General features: G+C 37.3%; 1 protein-coding gene and 1 long non-coding RNA gene across 4 annotated transcripts in view; one reads left to right on the top strand and one right to left on the bottom strand.

Moving 5' to 3' along the window:
* The window catches only part of LOC149676685 (uncharacterized), a 58848-nt gene extending 54093 nt beyond the window's left edge, over positions 1-4755 (top strand). The window contains exons 6-8 of the mRNA XM_089837749.1: positions 1693-1838; positions 3326-3557; positions 3637-4755. Coding sequence (XP_089693875.1) covers positions 1693-1838; positions 3326-3557; positions 3637-3710 — 452 coding nt within the window. The 3' untranslated portion in view covers positions 3711-4755. The remainder of the gene's footprint in view (positions 1-1692; positions 1839-3325; positions 3558-3636) is intronic.
* LOC149676684 (uncharacterized) overlaps positions 1-18275 on the bottom strand; it is a 198422-nt gene that overhangs the window by 168596 nt on the left and 11551 nt on the right. The gene's annotated exons all lie outside the window — the stretch shown is intronic.

Genomic DNA, 18275 nt, shown 5'->3' with positions numbered 1-18275 from the left:
GTTCCCTGCCCCAGTCATTACCGGGAACAAGTTTTACGCGGACAAACCTGAACAGGGTGGGCGCGAGCGGTCGGTCGCTAGGTCGGGATAGGTAAATTTTCCTACCCAACCCCAATGATTGAAAGCTAGCTATTAGCGAAAGACTTAATCGACGTGATAGCGCATCGGAGGTTAAAGGTCAAAGTCGCCCTCGCTAATACGTCGAACGGAGGAGAGAGGAGCGTATTTTCAATGCCAGATTATCGTAACTTCAGCTTACAAAACATATAACACAAAATCCCATATATTAAACTCAATTCCCGACTTACAACTATGTTGAATTTCAATCTTAATTTAAAAAAAAACCCTTCTCTCCCCCCGGTTATAGCTAAAACCCTTCCGGAAACAGAATCGAAAACGGTGAACGGTGAACGCGTGGTGTCTCGGAGGCTAAAGCTATTACATAGCTATCTAACATTCCTCATTAAACTTTTGACCGTATGTATATAGACGAAACGAAAACCTAGTACAATTTAGAAAAGAGGACGCCGGGACTGCGGGGTTGGGGAAGCCCTAGGAACAATAGAATCAATCCAACCCCTTTGGGAGGATTGCAAAACCCTTCACCCCCGCTATCCCAATCTGGTATAAAATCCCCTAATGGACCAAATGGAATGTCAGATTGTATTTCTCCATCCTCCGCCTATGTTTCCAACGGCCCAATACTTCTAGATCTTTAATAGATTATTATACCGCGTGTTAGACGCCCATAACCCGTAGTATATATCACAGGGTTGCCACAGTACCTGGAAATCCTGGAAAAGTCAAGGAATTTAAAAATGGGCAGGGAAAGTCAGGGAATTCGATTTTAGTGGGTAAAATTTCCTCTCTTTACACAGAAGACTCCAGAGCAATCCTTAAAAATGTCTAGAATTGTTTTTATAAAGTAAATGCTCTCTAAAAAATCTCTCAGACTGTTATTTATAGTTAAAATATTTCTTAATCATTTTGGTGCAACAAATATATTGGAAAAAAAAACGCGCTGTAAACATTTACGCTTTCGGCCTAAAAAGGTCAGGGAAAATCTAAGAAAAAGGTCGGGGAAAAGTCAGGGAATTTGGTTCTGAAAATTCCGTGGCAACCCTGTATCAACTCTCAGTCAATGTTTACAACAAAAACAGTAATATTCACTTCGAAATTCATTAACTTCTAACACGGGGTGGGGTGCGTTTGGGGGAAGTACAAATTAGGGTTTTATATAGATTTTAAACGATTTATTCGGCGGACGTGATTCAAACGTCGTTAATTTCATTTTCAACCCGTCTCCCCTTTGCTTTTCTCTTTCACATCGCGAAGCGTAACGGGGGAAAAGTTTGTTTGAGAGAGAGAGAGAGAGACCCTCACTTTCGGTGGTGCATGGATAAAAGAGATTTCAATTTCATTCTCGGGACAATATTGGTTTATTACGTTTAGTTTCGTATATATATAGTTATGAGAGAAGAGAAAATAGAAAAATTTATATCGAAATCATTCCTCACAAAAGCAACGGGCGCAAAAGGTTCAAAAACCTTTTTTCCACCTAGATTTATTAATAAAGTTAAATAAGGTATTTCGTTTCATTAATTTATAAACGGAAATTATATAAAAATAAAACTTCAAAGCGATTTTAAATTGAAATCAAAATTTAACTTCATTTGTAACCCTCTTTAACAGTACCCAGAGTGACCCCGGGTCAAGAAGGTCCAACCATACACGGTGGCCTGCCAAAATACGACGTTGGGGATGTAGTAGATGTGAACTGCACCTCAGCCAGGACCAGCCGAGCCGCGGTTCTAAGATGGTACATCAATGGTCAAGAGGTAAGAAGTTCCAACAACATAGCGGGGCACGAGAGAGGCTTTTATCAGTGGTGGAAAAAGAATTATTACGGGCTAATCTATGGTGAGGGGCGATTTATAGCGGAGCCTTGTCCCAGATAAGAAAACTCCTCAATAATCGGCCATCAATTTAGAGAGGCCTCTTTTTTTCCTTACTGCTTTTAAAGAAAACTAGCCCTCTCGCTAATCTAATAGGGAGGGAGGAGTTAGTCTTCAAGACTGATGATAACCTCGAGTGATAATGACGAAGTTATACCAAGGTGGCTTTTCCTGAGAGTCCATAGATACTCATTTGTTTCAAACCAATTAAAAACATTTAACTTTAACTCCTAATTAAATCATTAATGTCCATCGCAACAAACCTCATCTCGCCTCTTAGACACAACCACTCCACTTCTAACAAATTAAGAATCATCACTCGACGGTACCTAGCCAATAAGCAAGCTAGGGGGAGGAGGGGGGATAGTGGAAAAGTTAGCTTGGAAAATTAGGAGGTTCTCCAAAAGAAGGCCTGGTCACGATCAATAAAACGAAGGAAAGGAAATATCCTTATACGCCGTGGTTAAGCGGTTACCAACATTTCTCCACTTCCACTACCACCAACCAACCTAGTCAGATCGGAAGTTTTATGATTTTCTTTTTCTTAAAAAAGAAGAAATGATCATTTTTTAGTCTCCCCCATCTCTCTTTTGCTAAAGATAATAAATGTCTTTTGCTTTATATATATTTTTTCATCCTCCTCCTTCCTCCTCCTCATCTCTCTGGAACGAACTACATCTCCTCGCTCTGATTGAATGTTCTTATACGGGTTTATACTAGCTAGCTCTTTACGTAGTAAAGATTTTTGAGAGAAATTTTAAAAGGAGGGTATGAGTGGGGGAAGTTATGTATCGTTTTGAGGTTGGCACAAAGTCATTTTTGGGTCGAAGATTAAACGCTCTTTATCTCTGTTTCATTGTTACATTGGAAAATAAATGAGAAGGGGTTATTTTTGGGAAATGCCCTTAACTGTCTATCTATTCTAGAATAGAAGAGTCCATTTATTTTAATTCTACCTTAACGTTTTCGGGATACAAGTTTTAATATAATAAGGTGAGAAATACTTTGGCGTAAAAGTTAGGTGTATACGGGTTAAAGGTCATAATGTGCTTAATGTTTAAAAGGGAAAATTCTGGAAATACTTTCTTCGCTGCTCACGCTAAATAGGCCCAAATAGGTGGGGCAGGGGGTAAAATTGAGTGTGGTGTTTGACCCCCTTGCTTTCTAAAGACGGAAGAACAGGTATGTGGACAACAAAGACATTAGATAGGAGTTCAAAACAAAATGATTTTGGTGGACTGGGAACTATGAAACCTAACATCTTTGTTGTAAACATACCGGATGCTCCTATTTAAACAGACAAACCCGCCGCCCCCTTTTGAAAATGGTCTATTACTGATCGAATAAGTATGGTACGTTCTCATTTATAGCCGGACCCTAACCACCTGGTACAGAGTCCGCCAATCCGTTACCCGGATGGTACGGAAACGTCATCACTGACGTTACGTTTCAGAGTACACCGTCACCATTTTCGAAGCAACGAGATGAGACTAAAATGCACCGCCACTCTGTCCAAGGTCATCAGTATGAGCAGCGAAGAGACAGTCATCGGTGCGAGCCAACAGAGCTCGGGTCTGCACGTGCTAGAAGACCCTAACGCTTGTAAGTAACAAAACACCCTGTACACTTTAACTAACCAACAAAGAAACAGCAGCGTAATTAACTTAAATACTAATTTCAGTTCCAAACACGTCTACGAGTAAAAGTGCCAGCCTAATCGTATTAATTATGTGTTTTTTCATCATGGTCACGTGACAACTGTTTTAGAAAATCAGAAATTATCCCCTCCCTTTCCCTACATAAAAAAAAATCAGACAAAACTAATCTTAAAACAAAATAAATAAATAAATAACAGAACGGTACATAAAGAGAAAACAAAAATAGTGGAAATAGCTTTACGGTTCGGTTAACATAAAAAAACAACAAATAAATCCAAATAATGAAAGAAATTCGAATCGTGTGATAGACATTTGAAAAAAAAACGAAAGAGCTAAATTCATTTTATAAATAAAACAAATTTTTTTCGGGAAAAAAAATAAAATAAATTATATAATATAATAAATATATACTTTTGTGTGCAGTGCGCAATGGGACATATTAAAAACCAAACGTTTCAGGTAGAGACAAGTGACTATATATATTGAAATAAAACAAAAACAAAAGGATGAACTCGAAAAGGAGGCTTCCAAAAAGTAAATAAAAAATATATAGAAGATTATGTAGAAAAACAAAAAAAAAATAAATAAAAATATGTAAAATATATAACGGAGAGAGACTCAACCAAGTTAAAAAAAAAGATAAATAAAAATAAGAACGATATTTCAAATCTATAAAAACACAATAGAAAGCGTTTCCCAATGCTTAAAACGCGTACATTCTTTCCCCCAACCCTACCCCTGATTCTGTTTTCTAGTAAACATTATATATTTTTGTGATTCTTGTATTTCCCCTTATAAATCTTGTTTATTATATACGGAATAAAATATACTTTCATATAGAAAGCTAAACATAAATATAATATACTAAAAAAAGAGTAATATACACTAACCTCGATTATTTATTTAAAATTATATTTTAATTATTTTGGAGGTAGAATTCTAATTTAATAACACTGAAAGAAAATAAATAAATTAATTAATTTATAAGAAAGGCTTTCATTTCAAAATAAGGGAAAGCATAAAAAGAAGAAATGAAAGAGGAAAAAATTCAAATTTTATAGACTAGTTTTTAAGAAATGGATAATTAAGAAGACGTTTAACAACAACAACAAAAAAACCCCAATGTAAATAACCTCAAAGATAAAAATAAAAATGTAAAATGATCACGAACTTGTCTTATTTCAAAGGCGGCTTTTGTTACTTTCAAAGTCCTCCTTTAGGGGGGGGGGGACTTGGGAACCAAAATTAAAATATACACAAATTAAAATCGCCCTTCAAACTTCTTAAGTCTTCCCAATACATAAACAAATCAACAATATTAGATTTATCACGGTGAAATTCCAATTTTCAAAAGGTAAACTTTAAACCAATCCGTCAAAAAAAGGGTGAAAAAAACTTCCAGTTAAAAACCTTTTCAAATTCAACCTGGAACTTCTAGTAAATTATTAAGAAAAATCCGTCAAGCGGAAGACTTGTACATTAAAAGGTCACGTCGAATTAGGGCGAAAAACAGCGAGAAAAAAAATCATCATTCGACGAGACAACTTAAGGTCAAAGTGGTGCGAAACCAAAAAAAAAAAAACCGGCCTGTTGATCACCAAGTTAACATTTAAGACAAACTTCCTTGGTCCATGAAAATAATAAGAATACAGAGAAAGCTAACGCTAATGAATTTACAACACACTTCCCCAGGCGCTTAAACGTATTCCCGCTTTAAACATGAACAGGGGGTAAAACGAAAATCCTTTAAAGTTTAAAGTTGACGTGGAGTTCCGGGTTTAAAAACTACTACTAGAGTATGTATGCGACGTCCATTACGGTATATTGAAAATTTACCTAGTCCCTTCGAGTGAAGCGAGGTAAGCCCAAAGCTTCAGAAAACAAGCTTAAAAGGTTTTTAAAATAACTTCCATCCTTATTCCCGAGCCACTGTGTTTCGGAACACATCTTAGAAAAGTTTCAAAGAAGAATAAAAGGTGTGTGTGTTTTTTTAACTCCCAAAAAGAGGACGGTGAAAAATAATCATATTAATTTCAAACTAAGGTATTCGTTTTCTGATATGTGATTTAGTTCTTACCCCTTAAGGATATTTTCACCCTGAACATTGGTGTAAAGCGGGATAAACATTTCTACAGGGGCCATAGAAATAACATGGGGTTGATTTCCCCTAAATGTCGGCTTTCCTTAAAGACACGACAAGTTTAAAAAAAAAACTAAAATCTATTAAATTTATATCTTTCTAAACAGTGATGAATCGAAATTTTACACACACACTGAGTTTATGTAGGTCAAGAGAAGATTACAACGTGACTATGGGGATATCATAAAAGCATTAGTGACAAATAGTAAATGGTGACTGATGTCTTCCTTGGGTTTCTAACTATAGATTTCCCATCACCAACTTAAAACTTCGTAACAACCTATAGTGATATTTTCTATTTCCCCTATACTTTTAAGAGCCAAGTTTTTAAATCATTTCGTTAGGCCTAAATCATGGGAGACTAAAGTAAGATTGACGTTGAAATATGACCTTAGCACACGTTTAGAGCGTGGAGTTGTTAAAATCCTATGGGGTAAACAGGTTTCTAGTACATTTAGCTACCTACACAAAATAACAAAACCCGACATGGGAATAAATTCTATCTACGAACTAACTAAAAAAAATTATATTTTTTCTAAATAGTCCTCAGCCATTTTAGAAATTTAATAATAAATATTTATCCTAAAATTCAAATCTAAACTCGGATTAAATTCAAAGGATCCAGTGAATCAAATGCTTATCATTGAAAAAGATCAAACTAAATCAACCGTGCATTGACGATCACACCTATTTTAAATTTCCTTACGCAAAGAAATAAAATCAAGAACAAAAAATACGAATATAAATCTAACGTTAAGATTCAAAAAAAAAGTCAATTCGTGTTTTGGCAAGCAAGTTGAAAGCGTTTTCCCGGCTTTTCACCTTTTGTTTCAGCTTTTCAATACACACATACACACACGCCCTCAACGTGTCAAACGTCATACTTCGCTTAAAGAAGGCAGAAGGAAGAAGAAGAAAAGTCCTGGATTCTAAACACCCTTTTTCTTTAAGTCATTCCTGAGAGAAAGGAGTCAATGGTACATGGAATAGAAAAAAAAAAAAAAGAAAGAAATGTGTTTTCCCCCGCCTTTACGGTCTTATTTCCTCGCCTTAACCCGGTCGAAAGTGAAGCAAGACGAATAGGCCCTTGGGATAAGGAGGAGGAGGAGAAAGGAAAGAGGTAAAGAGAATGACAAAAAAAATAAAATAAAAAGAAAAATAAAGATATCTGGGAAAATTCGGGCGTGAAATATTCACGTAAAATGGTGTTGTACTTCATATAATCTGACTTTTCTTTACGCCCAGTTACACAGTGAGAGAGGAGGGACTAAATTGTTCAGGTGCAAAAGAAAAATAATACTCCTAAAACTATTTCGCGTTGTTTATCTCTCAATTATTCCCTTATCAAGGGATCCTGGGGGCAATAAAAGCCAAAAAAACATCCTAATTTAGGCCTAGTCGTTAATAGGCCTTTACTAAATTAACGAAAAATTTACCCCCTCGCAATATTTATAATGAAAAACAGAAATGTATAATTATAGTAACCTTCCAACCAAATCATTAAATCTTACTCCAGACTGAAGGCAAATAAATTTACAAAATGTTGAAACAAGAGTAAATATGAATGAAATATGAAGTTAAAATCATTAAATTTCACGAGTGGGCAGTGTCATTTGACTCTTTTCATTACGAAGTTTCCAGGACGCGTTCATTAGTCAAAATTTATCGAATCTGATATAGCAGTGACGTTTATTTCTTAAGCCTTTGCCAAAAATAAGCCTCAATACGCGTAGATAAGAAAAATTCATTTAATGATTTTGGAAAACGTTCCAACGGTTCCATTAAAAGCGGCAGTTACAACTAAAGTAGTGGAAAGCAATCAGAAAAATACAAGCAGTCATATTGTCTCGTCTAACGCCTAGCGCGGGATTCATAATATCACTCTGAACTCACTACTCATATGTAAAGGGTGGTTTAAAATAAGAAACTCAAGGGATACTACACGGGAATAAATTAATATTATTCGTGCTACGCTATACGTATTGATTTTCTGCACGGCGTCTATTTCCTAAACTTTCCGAATATCCATAGAACCTATTACGGTATTTGATCCGAACCCACCTGGCCAGTATATAGTTCATCGCGTTTAAATGGTTCAATCGTACCGGAGAAAATTGAAAAATAACACACAAAAAAAAAAAAAGATACTAAATTACAAAAATGCATGCAAATGGAAAATAGAACCATTATCTAAACAGCGCTAAAATACAACTGGACGAAATAACCCTTTCTATTGACTGCCTTTTAAATGAAACGTTATCACGTGATGAGGTTGGGGGGACAACATTAAATATTAATAACTATATTTTAATTGAAACTAAACGAGGACTCTTCGGTATAGAAAATAAAAATGTATAAAAATTAAGAGTATGGAAAATATTTCAGTTGAAGTAAATTTATTATTCAGGCTTTCCACGTGTTGCAAACTCCGACTGATACAAGAGTATAGCCAAATATCGATTCTAAAACCACCTACTCCCCCTTCCTAACTTTTAGTCTATTACAAAAGAGAAGGGCATCACCAGAATGATTAAAAAAAGCACGATCACGAGGGAAAGGATTTTGTTGGAGAAAAGGCGGGCGATACACGACGACCACGTGGGAAAGTAACGGTGGATTGACCACTCAAATTGCCGGCTAATTACTGCGTAATTTATCGTGGTGAACCGCACGACCGTCGTCACCAATTCCCTCCCCCCTCTCTCTCTACCATGTAAGGAATTAAGTAGTAAAAACGGATTTAATGAATAGTTGTTAATACCCCCTAACCACCGCCCGGATCTAAAATTTCGTGGCTTGCCTTTAAAACGTATAGGGTATATCCTTAAAGGAAATTTAAAAGTAACAAAATTAAGAGCTAAAAAGGTCCCATTATTTGCATAATAATGTTCAAGCATAGTTTGAATATATGGTAATACAGCTGTTTGACTAAAAATTAAAACGTATTCTGTTCATGCAAATATATCTTTCAATTTAGAAATTAGATAGCAAAACTTCTATAGTAGACATTCCATAGATGATAGATTTGTTATAAACAAGGTGTTACTGATAAGTCTGGCATAATTTAAGGGGATTGTTCTTTGTGTGCACGATTTTGAGTCGAAAATGTAACTTCTATCTCCATTTTGTTTGCCCTAAGGGACACTGTTTTCGAGTTACGATTTGAGTGTTTAAATTAGATATCATTGTCTTTCAGTCTCTTAATTAAATTTAAGGGGTCATCCGTAAAATACTCTATCCAATCTTAAGTTGAAAACAGTGTCCCTTAGGGCAAACAAAATGGAGATAGAAGTTACATTTTCGACTCAAAATCGTGCACCCAAAAGGAACATTCCCCTTAATTTATATGCCTGACTTATCAGAAACACCCTGTATATAAAAATCGATCTTCAAATATAACAAAGATACCCTTACACACAGAAAAAAAAATAAGCGCGTATAATCGTAACTCCAAATCAATAATTTAAAAATAATATTCTCGTAACGTAACGTAATAATAAAGGGAACTTCGGTCGAGTGATCATTCTAAAAACCCGCACCCTTATGCCTCGCATACTAAAAACCGCAACGTAAAATCATCTCGCAATAGGTTCTTCCCAAGTGCACGGAGTATAATAATAAAGGTTAGGCTTAGCATTCAGTCTTAATATAATTTTGTATATTTACAATATCCCCTCTCGGTCATGCATTCAATCTGAACTATATAACTTGGGCAGCAGGGCGTTGTTACCTTTTTTTTTTCTTTTTCGATACACCCATCTATGTCGCTTAGCAACTTGATACTATTCAAGTATACCTAAACAGAAGTAAGTCTATATCACTGTACTACAAATTTGGATACGGGTCCTTCTAAAGTCCATGTTTAGGAAGTTTCCACCAGTTTTCCACGAGTTTTGGCTCTAAAATCAATTTCCCTGATATTTCCAGGTCTTTCCCGATTTACTACGCCAATTTTCCTGAGGTTAACGGGTCTACCAGGTCTTTCCCGATTACTACACCAAGTTTCCTGAAATTACCGGGTCTACCAGGTCTTTCACGATTCCTACACCAAGTTTCCTGAAATTACCGGGTCTACCAGGTCTTTCCCGATTCCTACACCAAGTTTCCTGAAGTTACCGGGTCTACCAGGTCTTTCCCGATTCCTACACCAAGTTTCTTGAAGTTACCGGGTCTACCAGGTCTTTCCCGATTCCTACACCAAGTTTCCTGAAGTGACCGGGTCTACCAGGTCTTTCCCGATTCCTACACCAAGTTTCCTGAAGTGACCGGGTCTACCAGGTCTTTCCCGATTCCTACACCAAGTTTCCTGAAGTTACCGGGTCTACCAGGTCTTTCCCGATTCCTACACCAAGTTTCCTGAAGTTACCGGGTCTACCAGGTCTTTCCCGATTCCTACACCAAGTTTCCTGAAGTTACCGGGTCTACCAGGTCTTTCCCGATTCCTACACCAAGTTTCCTGAAGTTACCGGGTCTACCAGGTCTTTCCCGATTCCTACACCAAGTTTCCTGAAGTTACCGGGTCTACCAGGTCTTTCCCGATTCCTACACCAAGTTTCCTGAAGTTACCGGGTCTACCAGGTCTTTCCCGATTCCTACACCAAGTTTCCTGAAGTTACCGGGTCTACCAGGTCTTTCCCGATTCCTACACCAAGTTTCCTGAAGTTACCGGGTCTACCAGGTCTTTCCCGATTCCTACACCAAGTTTCTTGAAGTTACCGGGTCTACCAGGTCTTTCCCGATTCCTACACCAAGTTTCCTGAAGTGACCGGGTCTACCAGGTCTTTCCCGATTCCTACACCAAGTTTCCTGAAGTTACCGGGTCTACCAGGTCTTTCCCGATTCCTACACCAAGTTTCCTGAAGTTACCGGGTCTACCAGGTCTTTCCCGATTCCTACACCAAGTTTCCTGAAGTTACCGGGTCTACCAGGTCTTTCCCGATTCCTACACCAAGTTTCCTGAAGTTACCGGGTCTACCAGGTCTTTCCCGATTCCTACACCAAGTTTCCTGAAGTTACCGGGTCTACCAGGTCTTTCCCGATTCCTACACCAAGTTTCCTGAAGTTACCGGGTCTACCAGGTCTTTCCCGATTCCTACACCAAGTTTCCTGAAGTTACCGGGTCTACCAGGTCTTTCCCGATTCCTACACCAAGTTTCCTGAAGTTACCGGGTCTACCAGGTCTTTCCCGATTCCTACACCAAGTTTCCTGAAGTTACCGGGTCTACCAGGTCTTTCCCGATTCCTACACCAAGTTTCCTGAAGTTACCGGGTCTACCAGGTCTTTCCCGATTCCTACACCAAGTTTCCTGAAATTACCGGGTCTACCAGGTCTTTCCCGATTCCTACACCAAGTTTCCTGAAGTTACCGGGTCTACCAGGTCTTTCCCGATTCCTACACCAAGTTTCCTGAAGTTACCGGGTCTACCAGGTCTTTCCCGATTCCTACACCAAGTTTCCTGAAATTACCGGGTCTACCAGGTCTTTCCCGATTCCTACACCAAGTTTCCTGAAATTACCGGGTCTACCAGGTCTTTCCCGATTCCTACACCAAGTTTCCTGAAATTACCGGGTCTACTAGGTCTTTCCCGATTGCTACACCAAGTTTCCTGAAATTACCGGGTCTACCAGGTCTTTCCCGATTGCTACACCAAGTTTCCTGAAATTACCGGGTCTACCAGGTCTTTCCCGATTGCTACACCAAGTTTCCTGAAATTACCGGGTCTAAAAGGTCTTTCCCGATTCCTACACCAAGTTTCCTGAAATTACCGGGTCTAAAAGGTCTTTCCCGATTCCTACACAAAGTTTCCTGAAATTACCGGGTCTACCAGGTCTTTCCCGATTCGTACACCAAGTTTCCTGAAATTACCGGGTCTACCAGGTCTTTCCCGATTCCTACACCAAGTTTCCTGAAATTACCGGGTCTACCAGGTCTTTCCCGATTCCTACACCAAGTTTCCTGAAATTACCGGGTCTACCAGGTCTTTCCCGATTGCTACCCCAATTTTCCTGAAGTTACCGGGTCTACCAGGTCTTTCCCGATTGCTACCCCAATTTTCCTGAAGTTACCAGGTCTACCAGGTCTTTCCCGATTGCTACCCCAATTTTCCTGAAGTTGCCAGGTCTTTCCCGATTGCTACCCCAATTTTCCTGAAGTTACCAGGTCTTTCCCGATTACTACCCTAATTATCCTGAGGTTACCGGGTCTACCAGTACATGAACCCAGTTTAAGCTTTCCAATGTGTTAAGTACACAGAAAGCGGCATGGTGTGGTGGGAACATACTCTGTTATTTTCTAGGCGCGCTCATTGATTTTATATTTTCGTGATGCTCTAATCGTTATACAACGTGAAGGGATATGGTAGGTAGTATGGGGTGGATAGGGAATAAAAAAATACTAAACTAAATCTCTCTCTCTCGTATCTGTATTGACCGTGGCATGGCTCGCATTGATTTGGACATCCAAAGTAAGTTTCTTTCCAGTCCATGGATATTGAAAAACAAAAAAACACTGTTGTATATTGGGGGGGGGGGGTATATCTTTTAGCTCAGTTTTGTTTCTTTATGGTTCAACCTTTATCTATTGGAATATATCAATATCTCTCAAAGTCAAAAAAAGAAAAGCCATTCAAGGCTTTGGAGTGATATCTTACTTATAATAAAACAGAATTACTTATCGGACTTTACTATTTCTTTTCCCTATTGTCTACTTGATTTCCCATAACTTATATGCTACTTCAATTTTAAACTAATTCATGCGGAAGTTGTTTACAATCTCTGCAGCTTCTCTAAAAACATATAACAACAATAAAAGAACTAATAATTTAAAGTCCTTCCGGAGACGCGAGATAACAGGATTCTAACAACTTTTGGAATACCAATTTTCTTGACATTTCCAGGTTTTTCCCGTGTATTTCCCTGATAATTCAATAGGTTTAAGGCCACTTAGTAACGGCAAGACTGGTTTTTGGGAGTAATTATTTTCAGTTGGAGCAACCCCTTCAGGGAAAACTTACCAAGTCTCACGAATTTCCCCCACTTTTAGAAAAAAATTATAAATTTTCCATTGTTTTCTCTGGATTTTAATAAAAAATTATGAATTTCCCTGACTTTCCCTTGATTATACTAAAAAATTATAAACTTCCCTGATTTTCCCTTGATTATACTAAAAAATTATAAACTTCCCTGATTTTCCCTTGATTATACTAAAAAATTATAAACTTCCCTGACTTTCCCATATATACTAAAAAATTATAAACTTCCCTGACTTTCCCATATATACTAAAAAATTATAAACTTCCCTGACTTTCCCTTGATTATACTAAAAAATTATAAACTTCCCTGACTTTCCCTTGATTATACTAAAAAATTATAAACTTCCCTGACTTTCCCTTGATTATACTAAAAAATTATAAACTTCCCCGACTTTCCCTTGATTATACTAAAAAATTATAAACTTCCCCGACTTTCCCTTGATTATACTAAAAAATTATAAACTTCCCCGACTTTCCCTTGATTATACTAAAAAATTATAAACTTCCCCGACTTTCCCTTGATTATACTAAAAAATTATAAACTTCCCCGACTTTCCCTTGATTATACTAAAAAATTATGAACTTCCCCGATTTTCCCTTGATTATACTAAAAAATTATAAACTTCCCCGATTTTCCCTTGATTATACTAAAAAATTATAAACATCCCTTAGTTTTCCTTTAAATTTTAGTGAACAATTTATTTTCCTGACACTTAATGCAGGTTTTCCAGGTTTATATGAATCCTGGATAATTAAACAAAATCTTAATCGAATCCTTAGAAATTGAGTAAATAAAACTCACCCATTAAAATATTTAAACCCCTAAAAATTTAAAGGAAAGTAGTAACTTTTAGATACAAAATCTTAAAATCTAGTTTACTATATTTTTCTTCCTCATCCTGGAATTCCCATCGCTAATATTTCTCCTTCGTTTCTTCTGTTAGCTTTAAAAACCCCGAGCGAAATCATTTCATTATTAAGAACAAACAGTATTAACAATGGGGTAAATTTTTTCCCTTCCCAAAAAGAAGAAAGAAAGAAAGAAACCCTTGGAGAAGAAAACGAGCCTAAAGAAATGGGTAAAGATTTTCGCGATAAGTGAAAAGCGAGCGGACCCAACGGGATAGCCCAAGAAGTCCCGCACCTTCGTATATATACTTAAGAACCAAAACAAGTCAAGTTTTAACTCGAACCTTAATAAAGATACGACAATTTAGCCATAAAAATTCTCACGAGTAAAATCGAAATTACAAGAAAGTATTCGGATAGACCTTTTCAGTAAGAAATTCACGTACTTTAACATCAGTTAAAGATGGGTTATACTATTAAAGGCGGGAGACGATATTTCTCATCATTACAATCGAAATGGTCCACGATAAAGATCGAGAAAAACCTGCGACGAAATTCGCTAGCTAGCTTTCACTTTTTGGAACAAAAAAAAAAAAAAAAAACAGAAAAAGTAAAGAGGATCGAGAAAGGGAGAGAAAAATCATTTGTTTTCTACCGTACTTTTCCCTTTTCTACCCAAAAATAAAGGGTATCTTTTTCACAGGGGGCGTTCATAGCTATACTTATCCCATGGGAAATCAGGTACGTAGCAATAAAGGGGGGGGGTTAAAAACGAAACCCCATTTCACCCCGTTCCGTTGTTGTATAATGCCACGCGGGTATTACCTTTAGTTTAAAAGCTACCCTATCTATTGTTACTTTAAAACACTGTCACTGATGAAACCTAAAGCCCGTACTCCAACAATTTTCATCATGCCTCAAAATAGATAATTTCCACGATATCCATTAATGTCCACAAAATTTTCAAACTGAGATTCTTATGGACCCCCATATTAACTGACAAATACTTGGGGTCCCATTTCCCGCCAAAAAGAGTGAGCGAGAGAGGAAAGAGAGAGAGAGAAACATCGGAATTTCGTTTTGTAAAGAGATTGAGGGTCCGCATCTTCTTCTTCATTCAGGTTCCTTTTGCGGAGCACCGAAAGATCGTTAATGCAAAACCGATAATTATTCCGTGAAAGAAAAACCTTAACACTTTCTTCTAGGCGCCTGGAGAAAAATAGACACGTGGGGGGAAAGGAGCGGGGGAAAAAAGAAAACTGGCCAATATCCGTTTCGCATTCATTTAAAATAGAAAGGACTCAATTCGTTGGTACCTTAGTAATGTCGCGTAAAAATAGAATATTATTATTCTCATTGTAATTTCGTACACTAGATCCTCAAAAATATTCAAATAGCGCGCAATAAACAGCAAAAAAAAATAATAAAAAAATGGGTCAAAGGAGTAATGTATAGCGCGAAATCCAAACAAATTTCTGTTATTTTCCACATCACTGTTAAGTACCTATCATTCAATCCTTCACAAAATTCAGAGAACTTTGCAAAATAACACAAGCTAATATATTAAAAATTCAAATAAATCTCAGAACGGCCGAAAACTTTTAAAGTGTAGTTACTCACGTCATGAACCACCAAAAATATCCCATTAAATAGCCGCTTTAGAAAATATTAATAGTTAATTAAAAATATGGTGCCGAGCCTTCATAAATCTAAATTACAATTAAAAAGATAGCTAATCTTAAAAATTAAATATTTTTTCCCTTGCATCAAAAGGGGTTGAAAGAACTATACGCGACCAGCGTTTAAATTTTTGTATATATATAAAGTTTAGACCTATAATTTCATAACCTTTAAAAAAAGAATAAAAAAATTACAGTCAGAAATAATATGTAAAGATACCGTATCACCTGTCATCGAATATGTAAGAGGCAAGGTATTTGCTATTCGAATGTTAACCGCGGTCAAGTTAAATCGTATTTTATCCGTGTAGGGTTGGGCTGTTATATTGAAAGCACGCGAAAAAACGATTAGACCAGCTTAATTATTCAGATGCTTTGATAAAAGTCAGAGTGATAAATCGTGATACCGGGAAGAAAAACGCTAAAACCCCACCAATTTCGCAGAAGGGGGATTTTCGAGGGGATGTATATACCTTAAAAGCTTCGGAAAAGGACTAGCATAAGCCTAACCACGAAAATTAGGGGAAATAAGGGGCGTTATCAAGAAAGGACAGACAGAAAAAAAGGTCAATGTTTAATTGAAAAGCATTCAGCCTAAACCTAAAGTCTTCAAAAATGCCCAATGTATTTTAACGGTTTACCAAATGAAGTCTGTTATACCTCCTAGATTTAAGCCTAAATTTTAACCAAAATATATTTTTCCAATTCACCCAAAATGTGTGCATGACTAGAAGAGCTGCCTGATTCTATTCCTAGAATTAAGCCTAAACTTCAACCCAAATGTTTGCCTGTATCCTCCCAATTAACTCTAAATTTGTGCATGACTAGAAAGGCTGACTGACTCCATTCCTGCAAATAGAGTCACTCAAACACTTCTAGAATTAAGCCTAAATTTTAACCGAAACGTTTGCCTGTATCCTCCCAATTCACTCAAAATTTCTGCTTGACTAGAAGAGCCGACTGATTCTATTCCTAGAATTAGGCCTAAACTTTAACCCAAATGTTTGCCAGTATCCTCCCAATTAACTCTAAATTTGTGCATGACTAGAAAGGCTGACTGAATCCATTCCTGCAAATAGAATCACTCAAACATTTCTAGACCTAAGCCTAAACTTTTAACCCAAATGTTTGCCTGTATCCTCCCTCCCAATTCACTCAAAATGTGTGCATGACTAGCAAAGAATCAAATTAGCCCAATTCGATTTAAGCCTAAATAAAGTAAACCTCGTAAGAAGAAAAAAAATCTAATTCAAAGTAAATAAAACTCCACGCGCAATGACACTAAAATGGAAATAACCAAAAAGTCTCTAATTAAAATTTTTCGCCGTATGAACATGCAGGGTACGATAAAAATAAACCCGTGGCAGCAAGAGGACTCGAAACCCTTGAACGTGAACTGACGATAAATGCTAATTAGTCATTTGGGGGATGTTCCCAAACCCCCCATGCACTCCCCCTTCTATTCTCCATACATAGATGACCTTTAGCCCTAAATACCCTTCCACCTCATTTTATTCCACATTTCGTTAAAACTTGTTAAATTCAATCACGTTTTTCGAGGGAGAGGTAGAAAAGGGGGCCCATAGCTACTTCTCAACTCCGTCGAGAGATACCTAAGCCTCGCGTACCTTCAAAAACCCAAATAAGGTCAGATGATTATTTTGCAAAAGCTCTCTGAATTTTCTCTCCTCTATACAAATAAAGTCCCTCTCTTAATTCCCATAATGGGGTTAAATTGATAAGGCGTTAATTAATTCTTATTGCAATTAATGAGAAGAAGAAAAAGTTCCTTTACGCTCTATATATACGTATAACAGTTTCTAAAATTAATATTTTACTAGCGGTCAAATTAGGGACTTTTCATACGCCCTTTAAACACCATCCACTTAAAAGAAAACAAACTCCACTAAATTGGATCCAATAAAGTGATCCAATCATCTTTCTATAAAAACTTGAAAAAAACAAATGATGACCCACTTCTTTGGGAGAAATAGCTACTCTATAACCAAATTTAATCTATCCATAATTCAGAGAACTCTATTACATTGTTTGGAAACCGAACCCAATACCAAATACTCGTTTTGCCTGAATCACGTGGGTTTTATATTTCAATCTAGGGAGGAAAAAATAGTAAAAATCTTGGAAGATGACTTTTGTTCGGGGAAACTTTTGATTTCTGTCTTTCTCTCACTCACTCTTCTCCATCTCGAAAGAGGAGAGTGATGGCCGGGAAAAAAGGGAAAAGAATTTGAGATGCAGAAGCTGGGGGATACAAGGTAAGGAGAATATGAATAAAATAGTATTTGTTTGCATAATGGCATTTCGGGCAGTTTGTGTCTCAAAAAATATTGATTACCGGACCGTTCTAAATCCGCGATAAAAACGTTACAACTCCAAAACTGGTCCGAAACCACGCAATAACTATAACCCATCTTTAAACCCGTTTTACTTACCGCTTTTTTCTTCTGAAAGTACAAGAAAGCGGGGCAAGAGAATACGCCGGCGTTATTAGCATAATATCGGGGTAGGGAAGTAGAGGGTAAGCCCCACCCAAAGCTGATACTTGACAGTGTGGGGGGAAGAGGGGACGACCCTTTCCGGAAGGAAGAGGTAGGGGAAGGTTAAAATCGCGCGAGCCCGAGAGAAAGAGAGAGACTGGGTTCGGTGCTAAGGTCAGGCATGGGAGAGAAGGAATCTTTCGAGAGACCAAGAGTCGCTGCGTGCAATTCACGACGAGGAGGCTTGATTATCAGAGATTTATGGTTTCTAATGGTTAAACACGATTTCCTAATTGCTTAACCTCAAAAATGCGAGAGCGGGCGCCAGCTCCTCCTCGTGGAGTTCCATATGCCGACGAAAAGGTGCGGAAAGACTCCGGAAATATACCGTCAAATTAATTATGACTAGCGCTAAGCTAAGATAAGGGTAAATATAGATAGCTTATATATTGAGCTTTGATGGAA

Source organism: Phalangium opilio, unplaced genomic scaffold (genome assembly GCF_054372755.1).
Source record: "Phalangium opilio isolate 3A_F unplaced genomic scaffold, DU_Popi_V2 ptg000045l_1, whole genome shotgun sequence".
Lineage (NCBI taxonomy): Eukaryota > Metazoa > Arthropoda > Arachnida > Opiliones > Phalangiidae > Phalangium > Phalangium opilio.
The sequence above is the reverse complement of the archived record's forward strand: the minus strand, read 5'-3'. Positions and strand labels throughout refer to the sequence as shown.